The sequence below is a fragment of the Spodoptera frugiperda genome, unplaced genomic scaffold, assembly GCF_023101765.2.
Source record: "Spodoptera frugiperda isolate SF20-4 unplaced genomic scaffold, AGI-APGP_CSIRO_Sfru_2.0 tig00001243_1, whole genome shotgun sequence".
In the NCBI taxonomy this organism is placed as follows: domain Eukaryota; kingdom Metazoa; phylum Arthropoda; class Insecta; order Lepidoptera; family Noctuidae; genus Spodoptera; species Spodoptera frugiperda.
The window spans coordinates 101,985-128,197 of record NW_026095728.1 but is presented as its reverse complement, the minus strand read 5'-3'; the positions used below and the strand labels follow the sequence as shown (position 1 = coordinate 128,197).

Sequence of the window (26,213 nt, the reverse complement as noted above, 5' to 3'; positions counted from 1 at the left end):
TCTGAAAGCATTCTGTCATTCACAAATAATTGTTAAATTTTCGTAAATTATATTGTTTTACGCCTACATTTTTGCAAATTGACGAAACTTAACGAAGTCACACGTAAAATAATCTCACAAAATATCTAGTAAGAGAGAAGGGCCAAAAAATGTAAAGACGATAAGCTTTGCAAGTTTACTTTTCTAATTTAGCAATTACATTTTTTTTTTAAAACAAAATTTATAGATCATATCTTAAAAAGATGTTAAAAGATTTATATTGACCAGTTATGTCTTGCCATCAGTTGTGTACAAATGCATCAAAGTAATAAGAATCTATAAACTTAGAATCGTCATAAATGAATTTGTGTAACAACTAGCACAAAGCTTTAAATGCCCAATACTCTGCTCTGATGCTCTCTAAAGGCAAAAAATAATTGTTACAAATTACAAGTAACCTACTCATCTATTACTTGGCTGTCCACAGATTTTGACTTCACTTTTTAGGTAGAAAAAGCTATGTTATTTACGTATACCATTGATATAGTCTGAGACATCAGACTAATACAACTTACATACCTACATATAATATATACTGTTACAATATACATACATACAGACTTTTATAACTTTGTTACTACATTACAACCCCTTTACACGACTATTCCACACAACAAATGGTAGCAATTACTTCTAAGTTCGATATCCATCTGTGTCCTCACCTAGGCTACCCACGGGACAACCCGTTTATAAACTAAGTGGACAGTATTGTTAGCTATTTATAAAACTATGTAGTATTATTATTAAGTTTGTAAATATACCTTATGTTAAGATTTTTTAATTAATAAACGTATTCTTTAATGTTTTGTTGTTTTATTGTTTGTTTAATCAGATTGAGGTTCATTGTCCTTTCATTTGGTGTGTCTATAATAGAAGTGTTTGTAGTCATTTTAATGTGTCAGACAATTACACTTTTAAAAAAATATAAAATAATCCTTTTAAGATAAATAACTTCTTTAGATATTTAGATAACAGTTCAAGGGTAAGTTTACGTATTTTATGGTATGTATAAAACAATATGTCACAAAATACAATTGTGTTGTATAATGGTTATTTTCATTATGTACGTTTTCCGATGTGAATAGAGCTTAGTGATTATTTTTATAGACAATACTAAGTGGTCTCAAAAACAAGCTTTTAGCGTTATTATGCGACTGTATAATTACATATATATTAGCAAGCAAAATGGAAGTGTAATTAGTTTTTCTCTGTAAGGCATGTACTAAGTAAATATGTAATAATAGTAAGTTAATTTGATTTAGTGTGTAATTTGCAATGCGATTGTTGTCCTATTGCCAAGCGTGGTTGCGAAGCGAATTGTGATTAATTAATCTTTTAGAATGGCGACATATATATAATAAGTATTTTCATACATATATAAGTAGTATATAATACGAATATCAAGTAAATAAGTACTTGCGAGAGTGTTATTACATAATTATTATTTATTATAATCATAGGCGGTGCCTGCGACTTGTTTTTGGGCTGAATGGCATGTTTCATTGACAATAATTGTTAAATCTATCTATACTTATAATAAATCTGTAGAGAGGTCAATTCTGTACATGAAATATATTTCCAAAATAACTATCAGCGGGTGATTAGTGATCGATACTGACGCCAAAAATGCAATCGGAAAATTTTTTGTCTGTCTGTCTGTCTGTCTGTCTCTCTGTCTGTCTGTCTGTCTGTCTGTCTGTATGTTCTTTATAGAAATAAAAACCACTCGACAGATTTCAACCAAACTTGATACAATTGTTCTTCATACTCCTGGGCAGGTTATAGTATACTTTTCATCACGCTACGATCAATAGGAGCAGAGCAGTGAAGGGAAATGTTGGAAAAACAGGAGGACTTACTCCATTTTTTAAGCTACACAGAAATCATGTATGACGGAAATATTCTCCTTAAAATTGTTTAAAAAATATTCCACGACAGCAAATGTCTATCTTTTATGGTTGACTCACAATAACACGTATAACTCCCGATAGCTTAGCAGTTCTGAGCTTTCTGATTATATTTGTCTACTCTAACGTTTATAACACTCTCATTCATTCATTCATTCATATTATAATAAATCTGTAGAAGGGTCAATTCTGTACATTGAAAATATTGAAAGAATAAATAGCAGGGGGTGTTACTGGATCCATAACAAACCCAAATACTGAAAAATACGGAGAAAAAAATCTTCATTTTTCAGGTTTATACTATAGAACGCGGGCTCAACAGCAGTAGCTCAATAGAGAGATCTCCGTAATTATTATGGGCCTAGCCGTATTTGGTCCAATAGATATTTATAAGAGGTCATTGTCAGAGTTACTCAAAATGGAGAAATAAATCATCCACGCGAAGACCGAAATCCGCGCGGACGGAGTCGCTGGCAGAAGCTAGTCTATAATATAAAAATAAGTCATCTAGGTTAGTTCAAGACATCGGTTTGTACGTTCTGGAGCTATAGCGACATTCCTGTACAAACCGATTTCCACGGTTTTGGATTCATTGGAAAGGTCTCGGTCTTCGAAGTAGATTTAGGAAAATTTCAAGAGAAAAGCAGGAAAACGGGGAAAATCATTCATGGCGAGACGGAGTTCGCCGGGTTTCGTAATATAAAGAAAATTAACTGAATGCTATTCTTGTCTTGCTATACAACCTTGGGTTTTATTTTAGCCAAACTGTAGGTATAGTAACTTGGATGTGGAACTTGTCCCAAACTCCGAAACATAGAATACCGGTAGATATACTTACTTACATTTTACCATACACACATGTAGACATATGATAGAGTTTCCTTAGGTACTCCGAAGGCACAGCGATGCAAGGTGTGTCCTTTGGTATGAAGTGTCGTAATTTTATTGAATCCTACGTAGGTCTTGCCAAACAGTATTTTACCTAAACTTGCCCAAGATCCTCTTTGAGTATGTCACCTCTCTTAATTCTCAACGGCGCTCTAGAGGTGCTACATATGGACACTAGATAATAATATATACTACAATCTTTATGGGATTACATAATTAAATTATAATTATTTATATTAACCATTCACATTTGATTCTCGTAAAGTGTTACCTGTTAATCAAATGTGTTTATAACTATTTAAGTTTTAAAACGTACGGTCGTAAGAAATATAGAGATGTGTCCTGTTATGTATACATTAGAGTAGACAGTCACTAGTGAGGTCCCTACTTTTTTGACTTTCATCACATTCACGCATCCAACTACATAAGCATAATTATCCGAAACTACGGGTTTGCCGGGGCTCCGGTTTGAAGAGCAGGAGTAGTAACGGAGTGGTTTTTAGTCAGTCAGAGTCTGACACTTCATCTCGCCTCATCCTAAGCCGGAGAACACACTAGATGATATTCCACCCACAAAAAAATATGTATGTTCGTTCGTTCGTTAAGAGTAGTTTACCTACATAGAATATCCTTTGTAATCTTGTAAATTACATCGCCATGGTTAGGTACAAATGAACAGCAGATAGTATGTAGGCAGGTACATATATAAGTATATATAGGTATACGTGGTCGCTCCGTGATTACAGTGTACTTCTTTTATTATTTGCTCAAGTTGCATTAATAAATTGCGAGCGGATGTCCTGACCTCCCTTCTAATCAGCCATGATCTAGGTAATTACGTTAACGGCTATTGTATCACATTCCAGGATACGTCAGGTATTGTGCGCATAATGTGCAGCCATTACTTCCATGCACCTCACTCATCATTTGGACCTATTTATCCACACTTATGTACTAACGACTTGTGAAGTGTGCTTGTTATATGATTATGCCTCTATTTGCCTCTCGTTACGCCTTCAATTGAATGGCTCAAGCCAAGGGTTCATATGCCGAGTGGTCGCAAATGTAATGACTGCAGTCCAAAAGGTTTTGGGTTCGAATTGCAAGTTGATGAGTCTTTATTCATTAATTATTTCGCAATATGAGTTTGAACTATTATAGAGTGAGATAGAAATAGAAAAAGGAAACACAAGATATATCGTGATCGACTTAGTTAAAGGTCCGAGGTTTTATTTAGGTCTGCGTTCGGCTCTCTGATTGGTTGATTCATTCACGTCAGCCAATCAGAGCACCGAATGCGATCTCGTTTCGTTTAACGTAAAGCATACTCGTACTAAGGGTACTGTACTTGGATGTAAGAAAGCGACTAAATTAATATACGTGACTTCATATTACGTTAGTCTTTACGGGTATATTATGATATAATAAACCTAGATGGTAATTATTGTCGTCTTTCAGACTTACAGTATAATAAATTGATGGTCTACCGTTTGTCTGTCTGTCACCGGGCAGAGCTAACAACCTTGTAATTAATGTCGCATTGTTTCAGTCTTCTATTAGGTATTAATATGCATATAATATTCTCTGTATATAAAAATTCGTTGCTGTTCGATAGTCTCGCTAAAACTCCAGAAATGTTGGACAGATTTGACAAATTTAAGCCTTGAATTGAATTATTTGTGGAAGTCCAGGGAAGGTTTAAAAGGGGAGAAAAAGAATGTTCTAGGCGGTACGAAGTTGATTGGTCTAACTAGTTTGTAGTAAATACGTAACTTTTATATATGTACTTGATTAAATAGGTACTATGTACTGATAATGGTGTTTTGAACAGTATGTCTATGTTTAAGTATGCAATGATATCTGTGAAACCGATCATCTGGTGCTAAGTGAAAATTTCACACGATTGGCATTTCAGTTTCACAGCTTTTGTTTGATCTGGGTCGACGGCCGACCCTAACCTGGCCTGGAAATGATTTCCTTCGTTTATTTAATATCGTACGCCGACCGGACGTGTTATACACGGGCCGGATGGAGGAGACGTCACTGCATCTGACACCGAAACTAATTACGTGCGCTTCAAACTAGACTTAGAACAACAGTTATGAAAAATTGTTCACATAGTGACCTAAGGTTTATCAACTGACCACCTATTGCAATTAGTTGAAACACATGAAATCGATACGTTTGCGCACCTCTTCGTTAAGACGAGAGGGGTAACAGCATTCTCGTGGCTACTTTATCGGTGGCTAATATCACTCTCTCCTGTGTGGCGAAGTGACCAGTAAGCGTTCGGCGGCCGACATGCTGGCTCAGCAACGCGCGTATTTAGGCAAAGACGGGTACATTACTAACTTTTTCACGTAATAGTACTAAGTTCTATTGTGTTCTTAGATATTAAGTTATGATTGTGCTGAAGTACCTTCTCACTTGTTGCAGCAGTGTAGCTGATGGCTACGGCATGTTCCAGTCCAGGGAGCAAATCATCTCGGACTCCAAAGGACAGTTGGAGATGGAGAATGGGAAGGCCTTGAACGGTCAACACAATGATGGTCATCACCATGTCACGCATCCTACCTCGTGAGTAGTTTATAGAAGTGATTTTTAAGTTTGAAGGAATTTTTGTAGTGAATTATTTTTTATTGTAAAAATTGGAAAGAGTTTATCTTAGTTGTGGTATCTTTTGGTACTGCCGTCCTCGGGTTGAGGTGTATAATAGATTCGGCTTGTAAGACGATATTGATGACTTTTTTGTTTTAAATCATATATTTTTTTTTATTTTTTTTTCTTTTGCTTGAACTAATAATTTGTTTATTAACCGCTGTACTCAGAGTCATTTATTAATTTTATTATTCAACCCAGTCCGTGACAAAAGGAATAGTTTATAAAATCATTATAAAAGTCTCTAAATACGACAGTTAGACTTATGTTCCCCTTATTTCTTGCGACAGACAGTGAGAAAACTTTTAGATAGGCGTCATCCGAAGGTCAGATGTTACATTTAATAGGTACTTAATACGATCTCTGTGCGTCTTCCTCGAAGTATAATTATAATTATCATGTACAGATATGCTGACACAATGCTGCACCTGTTCCGTGGTAACATCGGCACCGGTCTGCTGGCCATGGGAGATGCCTTCAGGAACGGAGGCATCGTGTTCTCCCCCATAGTAACCGCACTGCTTGGCATCATCTGCGTACATGCGCAACACTTATTGGTGAGTAAAACGTAATTTTTATACTATATACATATTATAGTTAAGAGGCTGGAGTAAGAACATTATAAATGCTATACTTACTTTTGTATAGAAATATGGTGTATTCGTTTATGTTTGACTGCCTCGTCGGTCGAGTGGTCGCAAGTGCGATTGCCGGATAAACGGTCTCGGGTACGATTTCCTGGTAAGGCAAAGTATTACTGTTTTTTTTTCGGTTTTTCGAAAAAATAAACTCAGTGGTAGCACGGAGCCGAGATTTGTGCCCAGTGTATGGCAATAGGCTCACCCCTTTTACATGTGAATTAAAACACAAATGGAGAAAAGTGGGTGTACATTGTATAGCGGCATTGCGTGCCGTAATGTATCTGCCCATCCCTTCGAGAATAAAAGGCGTGATGTTGCGTTGTATCTTTTTCTGAATGCCTCTTTGGCTGAATAACGGCTGAGAATCAAGTCTTACAGAGTACTACTATTTTTAATTCCGAGTAAACATATCCGATGTTGCACAATCGGTGCATCCCAATTATACATACATACATAACCTCACGCCTATCTCCCATGGGGCTAGGCTGACAATAGAACGCCAATTGCTACGAATCTTGCATACCAAATATCTGGAACTAATAACAAACGAGTGTATAGTACATATACTTAGCAATTTTAATAAATAATAATCGTGGTAACAAATGGTTGACTTGACTGCACGGTTAGTGCAGTGGCTGGGCAACTGGCTGCCGCGCAACGGGTAGCGGGTTCGATTCCCGCACGGAGCAACTGTTTGTGTGATCCACAACACACACAATTGTTATTTCGGGTCTGTTTGTCATGTGCTTGTGAACTTGTAAGTTTGTAAACGCATCCACACAGTAGGAAATCCTAGTGTCGGGTAAAGTTATTTAAAAAAAAAGGTAATTAGACTTACTTTATAGATATAAAATTCTGACGTTATTTGTAGCTCAACTGTTCAGAAGAGATGCATCGTCAGTCGAAGCGGGATCGTCCGCCAGGATTCGCAGACACGGTGTACCTGGTGTTTGCGAACGGCCCCGTGAAGTACCGAGGCCTGGCAGCCTTCATGAAGGTCCTGGTCAACGGGTTCCTCTGCATCACACAGCTCGGCTTCTGCTGTGTCTACATCGTGTTCATCGCGAATAACGTTAAGATGGTAAGTTGGATTAATAATCACAGATGAGGCCTAATCCGGACCTGCGGACTATCGGGGCCCCGGCTCGACAAGCAAGAGTAGGAACGAGGTGGTTAGTCAGTAAGAGTCTGACACTCCCTCTCGCCTAGCCCTAGCGAGAGAATGGCATTGGATGATTTTCTCAACCTCAAAAACGAAAAGTTGGATGATAATCTTGTTATTTTACTTACTCAATTTCATTGTTTTCTGTTCGTATATGATACTCAATGGATAATGCACATGGTAGAATTTACAATAGGTTATAGATTAGGTACGAATATAAGATATTACCTACGTCTTTTCTATTTAGGGCGAGGTAACATTTGTTTTGATATGCGATTACGTTTCTATTCAAATTCAAAATCAATTTTTGAATGTAAGTATGACATAATTCACACATCATCTTCTCCACAGATTTGCGACCAGTACAACATACACATCGACTTATCAATCCACATGATATTTGTGGTGGTGCCTGTACTCCTGGCATGTATGGTGCGGAACCTCAAGTACCTGACGCCGTTCTCCACCATCGCCAACATTATGATGGCTGCGGGAGTCGCCGTGGTAGTCTACGAAGCCACCCAGGACCTGCCCGATGTGGAGACCAGGGAATACATAGGGACGTGGCAACAACTGCCTCTTTACTTCGGAACTGCTATCTATGCCTTTGAGGGAATCGGATTGGTGAGTTGGCTATGTAATAATATATGAGCTCTGCGGGAACTTAACACTAACTGACAGCCTATTAAGATAAGGGTAGATCCATAAAGCTTTGCGCAGAAAGGCGTGGAAGTAGGATAGAGAGCCTTTGCCCTGATGTGGGACTGTGATGATCACGGCCAATTTAAATAAATTCTTTTTAATAAATCTGTAAGAACCCAGTAGGCACTGGTATCAGAATTGTTTGTACTTATTTACTCAAGCGATAGCGTTTGCGAAAATAAATGCTATTAGGTACAATTGCATTCAATGCGAAAAGAAGAGTGATGGCACTTGCATTTTTCTTTCAAACTGTTTATATTTTACCTATATCTGCCAAAAAGCATTGTGTACGTATGTAAACAGTTTTAGTATTATACCGCATAAATTTAAAAAAGTTCATTTTGTCATCAGGTTCTGCCCCTCAAGAATGAAATGCGCAACCCGGAGAAGTTCCAGAAGCCTTTGGGCGTGTTGAACGTGGGCATGGTAGTGGTGGGCAGCATCTTCATAACTGTGGGCTTCCTCGGATACCTCAAGTGGGGAGATGACGTGCTCGGCAGCTTGACTCTGAACTTGCAGCCAGGCAGAGTGTAAGTTATCAGAAATAAATATTTTGTATGTAGATACGTATATCAAAAATGGTCTAAGCACAGCTTACAAAGCGATCTTGAGAAATTGGCACCGTTTGTAAGAACAATATTATTTTATTTATTTATTAATTTATATCAGGCAACGAAGGCCCATATCAATACAATAATATTAAAACATAAAATACATAATTCTGATATTAATTATTAAGGTCGCACGATGTGACGATTGCGTGGCGTCGAATTACGCTGCTCGGTGTCACGTATTATGAGGAAATTCTAACTTTTTATTGTTTCAGGCTCAGTAACGTGGTGCAGGCTCTGATCGCTCTGTCGATACTGTTCACGTACCCGCTGCAGTTCTACGTTCCCATCGCGATCACGTGGCCCACCATACACAAGAAGTACGCCACAAACAACCCCATTGCCAAGGAACTGGGATACAGAGCTCTGCTAGTGCTGCTTACTTGTAAGTACAACGCTTGCCAAAAATAGTCTTCATATTAAATTAACTTTCTCGTTGGTCGAGTGGTCGCTATTGTGACTGCCCGGTAAATGTCTCAATGGCTATTACGTACCGTAATGTTGTCGTAGACTGCATGGTTGGCACGGTGGCTAGGCAACGTGTAACGGGTTCGATTCCCATACGAAGCGACTTATTGTGTGATTCATAAATTGTTGTTTGAAATTGTAATCGTAAATGCACCCGCGATACATGAGAAAATCCTAGTATGGGGCAAGGTTTTTTTTAAGAAAAAAATGTGAACCCCTGCCTACCCCTTCGAGGATAAAAGGTTACAAACAATATAAACAAAAACAATACGAATGATTTTACCTGTCTCTATAAATGCCTTGTCTTATCGTCCGTATTGTTATCTAGTTGTCCTGGCTGAATCGATTCCTGAGCTCGGTCTGTTCATCTCGCTGGTGGGAGCTGTGAGCAGCACAGCCCTGGCCCTGATGTTCCCCCCCCTCATCGAGCTGGTGTACACATCACAGAAGCCCGAAGGCATCCCGAAACACATGCTACTCAAAGACGGATTCATCATCCTTCTAGGATTGTTCATCTTCGTCACAGGAACATACGAGAGCGTAGTCTCTATCGTTAGAGCGTTCCAAAACTAGATCTTACCTATATTTAGTCGTTAAATAAGTTTAGATGTCGTTGACTTATCATAATACAATCTTTATATTTTTAGATATCGCGTGTCGAGTTTTGTAGGTTGATTATTACCTACTTATTTTCGTAAATGATATTGAATATTTTATTAACCTATTTATTTATGGTTTAAATCTATTTTGTATACCCTTTTTAATAGTAAACAGGATAGGTAAGTGTGCGGTTACCGTATCGATGTCGATTCAAATGATCTATAAATGTGCTTGTAATATTGTCTGACTTTTGTCCTATGTATTAACTGCCGTATTCAGAGTCATTTAATGGTTACTTAACCGAGTCTTTAGCAATTGTTTTCGATACAAAATCTCTACTAAGGAATAGTTTAAGTAATCATTAAATGTCTCTGAGTGCGGCGGTAAGTATACAAATGTTTCTTGTTTCCCTTTAGAGTGATATTTGATAGTCTAGTATTTTCATATCGTATTACATCAGAAGTGTGTTGTCCCTATAACTATATTTTGACAAAATGTTGCCTAGTATCAAAGATTTTGGGCTAAATGGTGAGAAATTACGAATTTATTGAACTAGGCACTAAACTTTAATTCTAAGCTCAATCTATATCTCGTATAATTTATATAACTACTGTGCCGTAACAATGTAGTTATATAGTAACTACATAGTATATATATTTATTTGTTCACAATGTTTTAAACCATTCTTATTTGACACAGGTAATGTTTATAATGTAAACTGCCTTACCTACCTCTGATGGGCGTCGTCAGGATTATAAAGAGTAGTACCTGCATTTGTATCATTACTTTACGCAATTTATTAGAGGTTTAGCAAGGAGGAGGCTCCCGGTCCCACTTTAGCTCTTTATAGTTTCAGCCAGTCGATTTATAGGAAATGTATGGGAGGCATTTTTTGCAAGCCCCCAGTCTTTTCTCGGATACATTTCGGTGTGCATGGAAAATGCACAACTTAATTCTCCTTAGTTTGTTTCATCACTGTATGCACCACTAGACAAACGGCAAGATAATTATTGCATCAATTTACACGAACCGTTTCGCTTCGAGTATCCTTATGCCGTAAAGAAGTGAAATACTTACCTTGTTGGTGTCTGTGTTTCCTGAAAAATTCAACTTGGGTGTCCTCAATTTTTGCTTACGATATAAAGATTACATATTTCTCTTCTGTTTTGGTATACAAGTGTATTCAATTGTACCTGCTGGCGCCCTCTCGACATCTGTTAAACAATTTTACAAAGATTCTTAAAACCTGTATAGTAGTATTAGTTTGAATGTACCTGACTGATCCAGGGCAGTTATTGTAGATAATGTAGATTGTAGACATTTAAAGTTTGCGGATTCTAATGTTTCTTGTAGTTGTTGTAGTGTGATTTCATAAGTGTCATATTTGTTTAACTGATGATAAAGTTTATGATGATGATTATACCGAATTCTGAAGACATATCTTACTCAATTTTGACCTATACTGTCATTATCATAAGCTCTCTTTTATTTTTCTTAATGAATAATGTTAATACCTGGTTATATACAAAAGTTGTATACGATATTTTTATGTACAATGTTGTGTCATAAATGTAATGACCAAAGTATATTAGAGGGCTGTGGGTAAATATATACCTGCATGTACCTACTGTAGCAGCTCGATTCTCGATATAATTAGACTTTAAGCATAATATAATAAGCGTAAATTATTAATGAAATAAGTTTTTCAAGTATTTTTTTAATTTTATGAAGATGTAATAACCTAAGACATGTTTAGTTTTCTCATGCATAAAGTCGATTAAGTTCTTTGGTAAGCAGCAAAAAAAAAATTAAATTTTCTTACCTGTATACTAAATTATGACCAATGGTTGGAATCAATCTGTATAATTTATACCAATCAATTATACAGATTTAACTTTTTTTTTGAAATGTGGGTGCGACCCTTTTTGCTTATTTACCTAAATAAAAAAATATGGGTTGGTGGGTTGTGCCCTGACCTAAAAATGGCCATTAATTTCTCAGAACATATCCCAACAACTGTAAGTCGTGTAGTTTCTGCGAAACTTGTCTTTAGGTTTCAATCGAACCTATTTAGATTTAATTTTGTTAATTATAAGTTTTACAATTACCAAGTAATTTTATATTGTTGTTATTGTTTGTTTCATAAGTTTTCTATCATTTTCGACGTTCGATATTATTTATGTATATGATTAAAAGCCGATGAAATTACCGTTTCAGAACGGCAAAACAAATAAATAATTGTATTAATTTAGGCACAACCTGTGCGGGCCACGGGTAGTGAATAGTTATTATTTAATGTGTCTGCAATTTACCGAGTATTTATCAATGTTCATGTGATAATTTAACAAAGAAACTTCACATATATTATTATATTTACACACGTATAGTAATATATTCTGTGATACAACGTAATAATAAATGTTCTTGTCTAAATATCTCTCTAGTTTCATTATTCTATAATATAAAAATAAGTCTGATTTTCCTTCCTGACGCTTTAAAGGCGCATTCCAATAACCTACCTATCGGTAGATATACATAAGCTCCATACAAAATGTGTCAAAATTCTACCTCTGGTAGGCAAATCTACCGATAGGTAGGTTATTGGAATGCGCCGTAACTCCAGAACCCATTAACCGATTTCCACGGTTTTGCATTCGTTAGAAAGGTCTCGGGCCCTGTGACGTTTATTCAGACAAAGAAAATTCAGAAAAAATCAATAGACCAAAATAACAGGTGACAAAATCGGGACAAAATCATTGGTGGCGAAACGGAGTTCGCCGGGTTTGCAAGTTTAATTAAAAATACTGAAGTCATCAGATAAAATAAAACAATATTGTTGATTAGGTACTTTATTCTGGATTGATTAATTCAAAATTACATTAGAATACTAATAAATAATTACCGAAGCCATATCTTATCGCATCTAAGATAATATATAGGAAAAATGGCACTTCCTTGAATCTGTGTCAACCAGTACCCTTAGTATGAGTTTAATTTACGTTTAAAGTAATCGAAACGAGAGCGCGTTCTGTACTTTGATAGGCCGGCTTGTATAAATCAACCAATCAGAGCGCCGAACGCGCTAAGGGTACTGATGTTACAATATTACAGATCTTTTTAGATATTTTTAATTCTACAGTACTTGGCAATAAATCTTGCACATCGAATATTGGAAAGAGATTTTGTGTGATATTACCATCATTTATCTTTGTAATTTTAAATATTTCTATGATTCCAGGAAAGTACTCGATTAGTTATTTGGGTAATCATGAGCAGTATACATGGTGATTCGGTCAAACGTCTCTTTCCGAAGATCGATGTGCTATATTTATTGTCGGGTGCTGTAAGCAAATTCCAGTACGTTTAGGTAACATGATTAGTATTTAAACTGCAATTGACGACATTATGACATAGGTAAGTATTGTTCAAGCCAAATTGGCTAACACAGTTCATATAATAAATAAGTGAAGGAAGTGCCACCGCCCACACGTCTGCAGAAAGTACGCAGACACCAAGCGTAACTTACCAAGCCATGCTACGTAATATTTCCTAATCCTTTGTTAGTAACTATCTATACAGTCCATAGAACATCTGCGGTACCACTGCAGGCGTGTGGGCAAACTACGACTAGACACTTAAATGCCTAAATCACACACTTGTACGCACGTACTCAACTGGGAATCAAATCAAATAAATTAGCACATCCACACAAGTAACGTGTTACAATAAATTGAACTGTTTGCTTAGAGTACAATGTTTTAAGTACTTGTGATGTTTCTGTACTAATTAAGTACTTACTGTCTTACTCAGAGTCATTTAATGATTCCTTAACCCAGCCTTTAGGTACTGTTTTGGGAACAAAATAGTTACTGAGGGATAGTTTAAGTAATCTTTGAATGTTTCTGAGTATGGCAGTTAGAGGGCATGATTAAATACGTGTTACATAAGACTGTAGTGTTAATAAACGTTTAAAATACGACGGGAACAAATGTCTCGTCACACAAAAATTCACAATACAATGAATAAAAAGTCATAATTTGATTACATATTTAAAATAAATTAAATAAAATCGTGAATTTGGTCAGAAATAAAATAAAATTAAAGCCATAATATAACTGGGTACCAGGTATACTGCTAACTTGTAAAATGTCAGGATAATAGACAAGTATCTCGTCAGACGCAGAGTAGGTGGTCTCCATAGACATTCGCGTATTGCACGACAAGGAGTTATTGATCTAATTTCCATATAAGAAATACTTGTCAGTTCAGTAACCATAGACGGACCAAAAATTAGCTAACTTAACCAATGTGCTAGACCGCAATTATCAATTCTTAAAAAAATAAAACCTTAAATAATTATATTAAAATGTACATCACAAAGATCAGTTTGGTGAAATAAAAATTATAATAAATAAATACATTAATGTCATTAATTCGTTAAAAAAGTTTGCAGACTGACTATTCGTGTAATATTCTTGAAGATTTTTCGAAAATTTTTATGTTTGGGCTTCGTTTTGAATTCACATTATTTTGTATATCTCCCCAAAATTCTACCGTCAATAATTTAACTTATACAACTTTTTCAAGACGAACTCGACTAGTTTCAAGACATTCTGGAGGCCCATATTCATGAGCAGCATTCTGTGACACATAATTTCAGACAGAGGGCGCGCTGGGCGCGGATCTCGAGTCGCTAGTAGCAGCGCGACAGTCGCGGAATGCTGCTAATGAATAAAAGTCTCTTGCGTGGTATGAAACTAGTCGAGTTCCTCGTCTAACAGTTATATGAGTAAGCCGATAGCATAATAATGAATTTAGTATGTCCCACGAAAGTTACAATAAAATTTATACATAGTCATAAATGTACCACACTGGTATTCATTACAATTTTGCAAAATAAAGTCAGTCAGTCTGCAAGCAACCACAACATTGTAGTCCACTAGTTTCAGTATTACGTAAAAGTGTGTGTGTGTGTTTCATTAGAAGTACACGCTGAAGATAGGGTACATATGGGCCATTTTCACCAACCACCCCTATTCCATCTCCTAAGTAACTATATGTTACTTGCCGTCACGTAGCACCTAAACCAACCCCTTGCTTGTCTTGTTAGGTCTCACCTATAGGTAGGTGAAGACTGTCATCCATTAAATGTCACCTATTTTAGCTTAGGGGCTCCTTAAAACTTAGAAGAGGTTGGTGAAAATGGAATTAAAATTACATATGGAGATAATAGAGATTAATATGCACTGGACTTACTTGCTAACACTACTTCTTGAGTATACATGAGATAAGTAACTGTGGCCATAGGTCAGATTATGATAAATACCAATAGGTTAGTTTCCTACTAGTCAAATTCAAGTTTTTTCAAAACGTCAAAATCGATATTTTCTATGAATTTTGTATGATGAATTAGTGGGTTATGACGACATTAGATTTTTACTTCAAACAGCAGACTTAGGCATACCGACGTCGCTGCGTCTGCGCACGTTGCTCATGATTTTTTAGTTAAAAGACTTGTTTTTATAAACTTTGCTCCAAAATTAAGTAGATCATCAAATCTATTCATGAAAGTGTGATTACTTTTCACTATTATATTGTCTTTATTTTTGACTGAGGAAACTACCCAATTCATAAGTTTAGGACAAGCAATTAAATTCCATTAACTGCATAATAAGTCATCTTGAGCAAAATGTACTTATCATTGTCTGACCTATGGAATGACAAGGTATTCGATACACCTGGTCAATACTGGATTAATAGAGACGTAAACACGCCATACTTATAGAGTATATTATTATATTCGATATTGTTTTGCCGGGACTGAGAAGTAACCCGAGCTGATTAAATATTTTAAAGAGTGCAGTGCACATAAATTGTGACCTTATGAGCTTTCATTAGAATCCAAATTAGTAATATCTTAATGAATTGGAATCTTTAGAAATACCATTGATATCAAAAGGGTTACTTGCGATGTATAAATAAGTACTTCACCCCTTTAATTAAATAATGTTCGAAAATTCGAGTGGTTATATGTTCCTATAAATACACTTATACTAAATAACCAGCAATCTTCAGCGTATACAACTAGAATACAAATACAATATGAATGTATCTGTAAAATACATGTTAATACTAAAATCCGTATGCTTGTAAGACAATAAATACTAAATGTAAGTACACTGCACATATACACCAACTTATGTCTAAATATATAATACTGTTTTCAGAATGGAAACACATTTCAGATATTATATAGCATAGCATGTCCTACACTGGGCATCTTGACTTGAGAGCTTCAGTAGAGAAAGAAGTTTATAATTGTCACTCATATACATATACAAAGTATGTAAGTCGTATGTATGTATTTCAAATAGTACAATAGTATAGAATCGGTTGTATTAAGTTGAGTAACTTACAAATACCCAGAATTTAATAGGACAAGTACACAAATTTTCAGAGATTACACCGTATTAACTTGCTTATTCATGCCCGGACATTTAAGCTCAAATTTTAAGTGGTCAAATGTGTTTTTGTGTAATAATAGTGGCCTTGCATGTGTTTCCTTCCATCTAATACAAAAATTAAGAAATGTTTGTGGCCTCATTACGCGGCAAATGTGCGCTGCGTACCACACGAAGATGGTACACGGGCCGCTTGACCAAGTTTATCATCGCTGCGTTTGCAGCTTGACACAATATCTTATTTTTTTATTCAATCTCCACACATTTCTTATATCTACTCGAAAATCATTTACGAATACGATAAACACAAAGTTATCCATTAAAACCTAAGCACAAAAATACTACCGAAAAGTCACACTTTTCATTCGACTTCGATTGATTATCACGAAAAAATCGATACTCAATAAATTTATAATTTAGCTCAATCGATATGATTTTCGAGTCGATTTAAATATAATTTAATTTTGCGTCACAGCTCGATTTTCTCACTAGCTTAAATTATAGAAAAAATAATAGTTAAATACACATGTATAGTGGAAACAATGTTCCGTGTTAAATTAATAAATTCCATTAATATCTATGAATGTTTAGCTCGATAGTGTTACAGTGCTAATGGACATATTGCCCGAAATTCGTTTTTTTTTTGTACAAAAATATAGATAGTTAAGATGAGTGCGAATAAGAAAGAGACTGGGAGAAATTTAAAAAAGAAATGGTTAGATATTGTCAGAGTGCCGACATTCGTTATTACAGGGACGTCCTTTAAGAGAAAGTGTTGTGTAACTGGGAGAACGCGTTTTACTTTTCCCTATAATATAATTGACGGTCTGGTGGCTACCGCCTACATATATTCAGCCTGTACTGGTACTAAGCAAAGTATCCAATACTGACGAACATACACTACCCCGCGTCTTTAACAATTTCCGACTGCCAACTCGCTCCCGTTTTATAAAGCAAAATACGTTTGAGAATATGTAGAGGCGGACATTCTATACTAAATGGGATCAAGTGACTTAATTTCTAGAAAATTTCGACGTTTTATTGACTCTCCTCAGTAGGGATATAATAATAATTGATGGACAACATGTCCAAAGAATAAGACTACATTTCAGATAGAAGAGAATTACGAGTGAGTATGTGTATCACGCGGTTTGTTCGCGTCCCCTAGCACGGCGCGTTGGCCCGCCACTCAGGAGTCGCTCCGACATGACAGTGCACGCGAGCATTCAATCCAACTAACATAATTCCAATCAATTACATATATATTGCAAACTTCTTAAAACAAAAAAAAATTACAACCTAAAACAAACAATAAAACTTGTCGAGATTTTTGCGGATGAACCAAAGAAAGTTCTTCGTGTAAAAATAAATTAAAAGTTAAATATCAGTATTTAAGTACGGATAAGTTAACTTAAAAGTTTATCGCGAAATAAAATATTTATGCCTTATTAATTGAAAATAATAGTTTACTCATGTGAAACTAAGAAAAATTCTACTAGTGTCAAGTCACGGGTCGTCTGTGTGTCAGGCTGCGTCTGCGCACGCTGCTCATAAATAAGAGTCCCGATGTGATTCGAAACTAGTAGAGCTTTTCTCTGTAGATTCAGATGAGTAAACAGTTATTGTCAATTAATAGATTGTACAAAAATATTTATGGCACATACAGTGAGCTTTGGAACAAGAATGGCATGGTTTTAAGGTGAGGTGATGTAAAGGGCAGTGATTCACCATCGGTATTGAGATATCTGGTGTTGGACATCGTTGGAATAATAAGTAAATGCTCTGGACTAAACGCTAACCTTTAGCAACTAAAGGTTGGATTGAAGAAAAAACTGGAAAGTTTTCCGAAATTGACAAAGATTTTGACTTCAAAAAAATTACTTTTATCGAATTTTGTGTGATTAAGTACTACCGTTGAATAACTTTAAGTAGTTTTAGTGAACAAATCGATTTAATATTTCGTTTTGACTAGTCGTAGTAGTAAGTATAATATTAATAGCCGCGATCATTCATTTCGGACGTTCCAAAGTCGGGCTGTATGTGCCATAGATGTGCTTGTGTGCATGGGTGTGACGTATATTCAAACGCATAAGTATATAATACATATTTACCATAGTGGCTTTACTCCGAGCGAATGTACAATCTACTGGAGGACTAACCATTTCAGGATACTTCTACTTCATAAGATGTTAGGCGCGCTTTTGAAATATTTACAAACGAAATCCTAATAAAATAAATGTTTACGCGAGTTTTGAATCAGACCACGACCGCGTCGCGACGTAAACCGTAGCCTGATTAAAAAAAACGTGAAGTGATGAGAGTCTACCCTATCTAGCTGAATAATTAGATATACTAGTGTTATTGTAAACGAGACACGATATCGAATTTCATTCCAAATAAGGGGGCTTTTTTATAAGTTTTATTTTTTATTTGTTTTTGGTTCCCCCTTAAATATAATGAAATCGAAATTGGACGATATTTAAGAAATATTTATTCGTCTTTGTCCTTGTCGCAGTGGAGTGTGGACTTGATAAGGTCTCTTTTACTTTAACACCGTGCTCTATAGCTACAAGGTTATTCGTAAAGGACAAGTTTTACTACATTGAGGTGGTGAAAATTTGAACGTATTTTTATCAGAGGGCTTATAGTACGAGTATTCTATTACGTTCAACGAAAATGAAACGATAGCGCGCGTTCGGCGCTCTTATTGGTTGGTTCACCAGTGCCGGCCAATCAGAGGCCCCATCGCGTTCTCGTTTCGTTTTCGTTTAACGTAAAGCAAACTCGTTTTGAGGTTACAGAACCTAACCATAATTAGTAATCGATCTTAATATGAAGATTTTCAATTGATATTAGTTTTTAAATTCGGCTGTGAGACAATTATACATTCACATAATATAGAACAATGTTTCATATTGTGGATCCTGTGTTAAACTTTTACAGAGCCTTCACACACGACATATTTTAGTGGCGACCACACGCGGGGTGAACATGTCTCTTGCAGGTTGGCTAGGTACGTTGAATGCTTTTTGAGAAAAACAGCAAAAACATGTATTGATCTGGGTGAATTTGGAACACGCTTCAAACAACAGAAGTTACGAATAGAGGGCTTCACCGGTGGGCTGCGCACACGCACCTCTATTAAATGTTGTCATGTGCTAATCAAAAATGGAATCTGTGAAGATGGTCTTTGAATAAGTTGTCTTTCATTTTGTCGATGTTATTATAATTGTTATAGTCAAGACATGGGTCTGCACATAAAAATGTCGTGTTTAAAGGCCCTCAATACTTTACAAATAACGCTTATAGATACTAAAACTAGAAACTGCATTATATACAGCGAATGAAACACTACATTATATACATTACATAAAGGTGATTACATGAAAGTAAATTATTAAATGGATACTCCCCACGGTCCCCCTACGTCAATGATAGATAATACTTTATTTCACCGCAGTTCGCTACTTTATGTACAAATCCTACTTTACTAATATATAAGTGCATTTGAAACCAAAACTGAAGGAAAATATTTTGTAAACTATATACAATAATTAAATTGTAAGAATAAAGGATATAATTATGCTGTAAGCTAAGAACACAATTTGGTAAAATTTTGAGATAAATTTCTGTAAAAAATGGTCATTTTAAAAACGATGGTAAGGTGCATATTACAATATAAAAATACCCGAACTGATGCTATTATGTACACCGTTTTAGAATTTAGAATTTTTACTTTCGAGTCAATTATTCCTAGAATGCTTATATTCAATTTTGGGTTCCAAATCATTGAATTTCAATTTTACTGCCAATAGTTTTGTAATGAGACATAAAGCATAAGTACGGATACTGTTACATACAAAAATGGACCTAAATAAAATAGTAATACTACATATAATACAATAACTTAATCTAATTTTGATGTTAGACTCTTTTTGTAAATATTAGTTAACGCTTATATTCTATGTAGTCTACGATTAAACTCTGTGATAGTACAAACATGTAAGGTCCGTCTTTGTCGTGGCAGCGGGCTGGATATGGTTGAAATTATTTGGGAAGCTCAGTGGTATTCAGTGGCCTATGTCCAGTCGCTGACTGTAACTGATGATGATCTTACTGAGTGTAACTAAAGAAATATACTTAAAGATGACAGAAAAGAAAGAATAAACTTGTTGGTCCCAAGTCCTTTTAAATAGAGAATTTACTTATATTTTTTTTATGATTAAAACCAAAGAATAATTTTAATTGACGAAAATCGAAGAATTTCGGTTGATTCAAATCAAAGAGTTTCCTTATAACTTATGAATTTACTTGAAACTTTGATGAATAAGTGACGTCATCTGTCACGGACAGTAGTCGAATGTAAGATGGTGTTATTTTAATTTTGAATTTCTAATTTGGAAGATTTTCTGACATACCAGTTCAAAACCAAATATGTTACACTGGAATGATTCCACTTTAGCTATTGATTACTGTGGACAGATCATCAGCTAACAAAGAAAGGCCTTACACATTTGTGGATGAACAACCATTCAATATATACTCTGCTTAAATGTAAAATATATGATCTGTATAAATCTCTGAATTGGCAACATTGATATATTCATCTAGTCGTCATATTCGTCACACCCAAGCAAGCCTACGAAGCGTATTACACCCTAATAATAATAATAAAAAGAAAGGCGAAGAAATAAAAGATTGACACTAAATAAGAGTTGCCAGTACTGTAAACAATTACGCCAACCTACATTACGCCTACTGTGTTACAACACTGGCAACTTTTAGGTTCCAAAAGCATAAATGCCTGAAGTGGCAGTGGTCTATTGAATACAGAATATAAGAGAAATTAAAATAATGTAATTTAATAATAATCGCGATAATTATAATAATCAAGGTGTAACTAACGAACATGTGTTAATGACGAAACTTGTGGCGGCTGCCGACTTATAGCGCATCACCTATCGGATCGTGGGATAAGCTCAGCGCCGTGCGTTGCGGCGGTACGACAGCACGGCGTAACCCCGGCCTAGCTGGATGGTCGCCATGGCCGGAGCTAGGCTAGGACCAGCTGGTAAACGGCCCTTTTTAGTTGACCAAGTGACGTCGTACAGTCTTGTTTTTATTACAGAGACTAAAATAACATTTTCAGATTCGATTTTTAGAGTAATTTAACCTGAAATATAAGTGGTTTTTTAAGTTTTAAATGCAATTGCAAAGTTCTTGATATGTAGACGCATATAACGTAAACTTGTATTTTCAATGTCTTTTTCGGCATTTGTTGGTAATATGTGTGAATGTTTTGATAAAGTGGACCAAAGTTATAATACAAAGGAGCGAAGGAGAACACGCTATGGCCACGAATCGTGTTGTCTTTGTGTAAATAATATAACATAAAAGCCATGTTAATATAACTGTGTCGTATGGACAACAACACACAAAAGGCGAGGTAAGGTAACACTAATTCTATTTGAAATTCGCAAGTGTCAAATTAGTCTCTGGCATAAAAAATGTGAATAGATGTCGCTACAACCACGATACAGACATCGCTGAGCCGATCACAGAGCCGATAGTTAGCAGCTATAGTCGTAATATAATACAGCGGTACAGGGTCACAAGTAAGCGACATTTTTCAAAGCACGTGAATGCCACGATACACAATATTACATCACCTTAATGTATCGCTTTTACTAAACTACGCAGACTTTTCAGTCTAGCTTTAACAGGAATAAAACTCTGTGATCTACGCTAGGCTACTCTACCTTATGGGAGGCGTTACACTTGTAAGCCCAACTCACTTGAGTTAAACTTACAGGTGTAAGGTCGCCCTAAAAGTTAGGTGTAGTTCAGAAGAGGCTAGTTAAAACCCATCCCATGCTCCACTGTATATCTCCAACACTTACGTCGATCATATATGGTACACTTTGTCTGCCAAAATACAGTGGAGTATAGCATCGATTTTCTTGCTGGCATCGAGTTTATACCCTATTAGGTGTTTCGCATAGCTCTCGACTTACAGTAAGCCCAGCAACGCGGAGTTTTTAGTTCACTGTAAGACTGATAACGGACTTATTTGCTACCTATGTGGTAGTAAAACAAATTGAGTTTAAAATAAGAAATAACATTCGCTAATGTATAAGGATACAACGTGCAGTGGGCTCAACGCAAAGCCGTAGACACGGGCGTGGACTGTGTTATCTGTTGATTTTGATTAATTATCTTTTAGCATGTGAATTCCTGACGTAATTGGAGAATAGTATCTAGTACATATTTTAAAGTGTACTCCTCTGTCGATTCCTTCGGGAATATATAGACGTGATGGTGCAAGTTACGTCCGAATCATGATCTAATGTTATATTATATAGGCCAATTATTCTATTTAAATTAATTTAGTTTCTCAAACGTATCTAACTTGAATTTTGTAAATGACTGAGCCAAAAGTATAACGAAAAGATTGCATATATTGTATATAAACATTATGGATTTAGTTTCCGATTTTGCATGATTTTAATTCCTAAAGAGAGATGATAATTTTATATTTGAATATATTATTGAATTTAGAGCTATCCAAGTCCTGTCTGATTGCAGTTTGAACTAAATAAAGTTTCAGGCATTGCGTGGATCCCGCTACACGTAGCAAAAAAAAACATTTAACGTACAATTTATTGAGTAAAACAAAATTGGTTGAGCTCCCATATTGAAGTCAGCAATAAGCCTTACAGTGAATAAGAAATCCGCGACCATTTACAACCGAACCGACACCTAACCTAGACAATGGAGGATTACCTCCAAATTATGGATATATTTGGATCGTCCTCTATGATCTGGTCGAGGGTGGGCAGGTCTATGCGTGCAATGCAGCAGATCTCATCAGCACAATGGCGGCCGGTGAAGAGCCGCCGGATGCCGAGGATAGGATCCACGCGGTTGTTGAACCCGTTCGGGCGCGGTGGATTGCGCAGATATACCGGGTACCTGGAGATTTTAGTAATAAATTAGTTATTTTATGTTAACAAGTAACACATACGACGCGCGTGTAAAATTATATGCATCTGTGAGAAGTAAATTACTTTTTAAGGCATTTTATGAGGCCGTGCAGTTGCGCATAGACCACAAGTCGTCGTATATCGAACGTGGGGCCGGGCGAGGTGGTGAGCCTCTCGCACACTGTGCGCAAGGTGGTGCCCTGCTGCAGCGCGCACAGGATCTCCAACACGTCCGATATTGTAGGCTGAAACAAACATTTTAATTAGAAACTACTAGAATATATTTTTGACCTTATCTTAAGTTAAATAAAGTCGCTATTTATATATTTTCTACCATGTATACAAATCACTGAGTCCCTCTTCTGTCTGTATGACTCCTTAACCAATTAATGGACAAAAAGAAAAAAAAGTGTTCGTTTTTAAATGGCGCATCTTCATAGCTCATTACAATAGAAACATTCACATAGTTTCACAGCTTAGCTATTACATCTTCATAGCATAGCTACGTAGCACATCTGTGGTGGACAAGCACTCTTATCCATCTATCTGTCTTACAAACCACCACACACAAACAAACATTATACATCATCTCACCCTTGGTCGTCTATCCTTCTATATTTAAATTTATTATCACCTTCACCCCTCCTATAACTAGTCCATGACCACGTATAAATGTCATAGGCAATTAATCCTCGCACGAGTTCCCCCATTCGATCTCACTAACTTTCACGCTGAAAATAGCATCACAGTCGATTTCATTTGCTGCAGCCGATGACAACAAAGGCTAGGACACAAAGTGCACTAGTGTTCGTGCTTACATACAAATACACAAAAGCATAAAACCTTTTTAATTTTTCACCACCTTCATATACCTAAGTGCCTGAAAAGTACGAATTGCCCCCTCCCCAATCTTGCCATTCCCTGATTCCTCAACAACCCTTAAATTCCTAAAAGCCGGTAACGCACTTGTCACGCCTCTGGTGTTTCAGGTATCCATCGGTGGCGGTGATTGCTTACCATCAGGTACCGGCGCGTTCCATAAAAAAAATTAGTGCTCTCCAGACATAGTGAAATTGGTCTTAAATAATAAATTCATCATCATTATCAGCCGGAAGACGTCCACTGTTGAACAAAGTTCTCTCCCCTAGCAATCCGCATAAATCAACAAGCAGCCACCATCATCCACTGGCAGGACCTGACTACGTCCTAAAATTGTGACCAGTTACCGAGGAACGGGCAGCAGCATTCTTAACATAACTGCGATCCCAAAACCGCTTGCCTAGCGTGAGTATTTATACCCCCCCCCCCCTTTCCTCTTATGAGTGGCAAAATAAACAAACGGCCCTAAATAATAAAATATGAAGTATAAATTACCTTTTCCTTGGAGTCATTCCCTTTGCTGATGAAGGCTAAGCAAGACTTCTGCAGTTCAGGGTCGCTGAACAGTCGGCTCAGGTTGGGAGTAGCTCGGTACATGTTGCTAAACTTCATCACGGGAAGTAGTGTAACCTGGCCATACAATTATAGTATTTATTTATCTAAGGTAAGAAAAGGTTGGGATAGTGGACTGGATTTTAAGAATTTAACCTAGGAATACACACCATCTTAGAGTAAATGATACCAAGGTATCGTCATGCTTTGTTATCCCCGAAGGAGAAGGCAGGTGCACAGTATGGCACGTTATACCACTGTACAACATAAACCCATTTACAATACTTTGCCCGACCCAGGATTCGAACCCAAAACTCTTGCCCGGCAGTCACGACCACTCGACCAACGTAGCAGCATAATTGGTAACACTTTTGCATTTCAAAGCCGTATAAAGTCCACCACCAGAAAAGACTGGTACAATCTCCCAAAACAAACAGCCGACAAAGCATCGTTAACTCCTCTGGTGTTGCGGGTGTCCATGAGCGGCGCTGATTGTTTACCATGAGGTGATCTGTCAGCTCGTATCACCCAGTTGCCACTCCATTCCCATTAAAAACTGTCCACCGCTACACGCCAAAATCTTCTAAACCCAAAAGAAGAACAGACTTAAATAGAATGGCATGTACTTACCACGCCGTAGTAGACCAAATTCTGTATACAGGACTTGACCAGGGTCTTCTCTACGTTAGTGTCCGCCGCTATTTTCGACACGTGGTTGTAACCGTCAATGTATGGTAGAAGCTAAAATGAAAAACAGCCTATATTCATCGGATTCGACTTGAAAAACAGCCTATATTCATCGGATTCGGACTCGACACTCTTAAACTAATTTCAGTGTTGTAAGTGACCACTAGAAAACCTGTGTGTGGTAACTAAATTAGTCCGGAATTCCTGAATCGAGTCAGTTATTTAATCACAGTAACCGTTCTCGCTATACTGTCGCCATATTTGTATTATTATACTAGCTGACCTAAATTACATTACCTACTACATTTTGTTCCCACCTTTTAAATCTTCCCTGGACTTCCACAAATAATTCAAGAACAAAATTAGATAAATCGGTCCAGCCAATCTCGAGTTTTAGCGAGACTAACGAACAGCAATAGATTTTTATATATAGAGAAGATTCTTTCTATTATCCGAATCAATCATTATTAAGTTGAGTATCATTACTTTACAAATTGACTGTCCGTTTACTAGAAGCTAAAGAAGAATACAAAGTGCCACTGTGTACTATAAAAACTGTAATTACTGCCACAGCTGGAAGAATCTCTACAGGATGGTGATAAAGTACACTCTGTAAAAATATTTCACTTTTAACCCGTGGGCAAAACATTTTCTTTAAAGTCCACCTCTAGACTAATTAATTAAAAACTCCTTTGTAAAATTTCTTTAAAGAATAAAGAGTGTAGTGGACGGCTGAGACCTTTGTGTTTCAACTCCACGTCTGTTAGATACAGCTAGTTACTGTAACTAGCCCTGGCAACTAAGCCACGAGGTAATTAAACCTATTTTTATTTAAAAATTTACTAAAAAGGCTTTGTCTTAGAGATTGCATCGCGCAAGGCAGGATAAACTGCGTTTAATAAATAAAGTAAGGATTTTCCGTATCCTCAAGTATACAAAAGTCCTGAATTACAGATTGGAACTGCAGTTTCAATC

At 36.4% G+C, this 26,213-nt stretch overlaps 2 protein-coding genes across 6 annotated transcripts in view; one reads left to right on the top strand and one right to left on the bottom strand.

Annotated features, from left to right (window-relative positions):
• LOC118266449 (proton-coupled amino acid transporter-like protein CG1139) overlaps nt 1–12,111 on the top strand; it is a 55,549-nt gene extending 43,438 nt beyond the window's left edge. For 2 of the 5 annotated variants that reach the window (XM_035579934.2, XM_050707668.1), the window contains exons 3-9: nt 5,274–5,411; nt 5,899–6,049; nt 7,005–7,214; nt 7,647–7,919; nt 8,349–8,527; nt 8,824–8,993; nt 9,405–11,376. In XM_035579934.2, the coding sequence (XP_035435827.1) occupies nt 5,274–5,411; nt 5,899–6,049; nt 7,005–7,214; nt 7,647–7,919; nt 8,349–8,527; nt 8,824–8,993; nt 9,405–9,649 (1,366 nt within the window). In that variant the 3' untranslated portion in view covers nt 9,650–11,376. Of the gene's footprint in view, nt 1–5,270; nt 5,412–5,898; nt 6,050–7,004; nt 7,215–7,646; nt 7,920–8,348; nt 8,528–8,823; nt 8,994–9,404 lie in introns of all 5 variants that reach the window. The other 3 variants (XM_050707666.1, XM_035579926.2, XM_035579919.2) reach the window with 2 other exon arrangements.
• A 398-nt stretch (nt 12,112–12,509) lies between these two features.
• The window catches only part of LOC118266490 (GATOR complex protein NPRL2), a 71,319-nt gene continuing 57,615 nt past the window's right edge, over nt 12,510–26,213 (bottom strand). Inside the window, exons 7-10 of the mRNA XM_035579968.2 lie at nt 25,182–25,292; nt 24,495–24,629; nt 23,205–23,365; nt 12,510–23,109 (exon numbers count right to left, since the gene is read on the bottom strand). Coding sequence (XP_035435861.2) covers nt 22,917–23,109; nt 23,205–23,365; nt 24,495–24,629; nt 25,182–25,292 — 600 coding nt within the window. The 3' untranslated portion in view covers nt 12,510–22,916. The remainder of the gene's footprint in view (nt 23,110–23,204; nt 23,366–24,494; nt 24,630–25,181; nt 25,293–26,213) is intronic.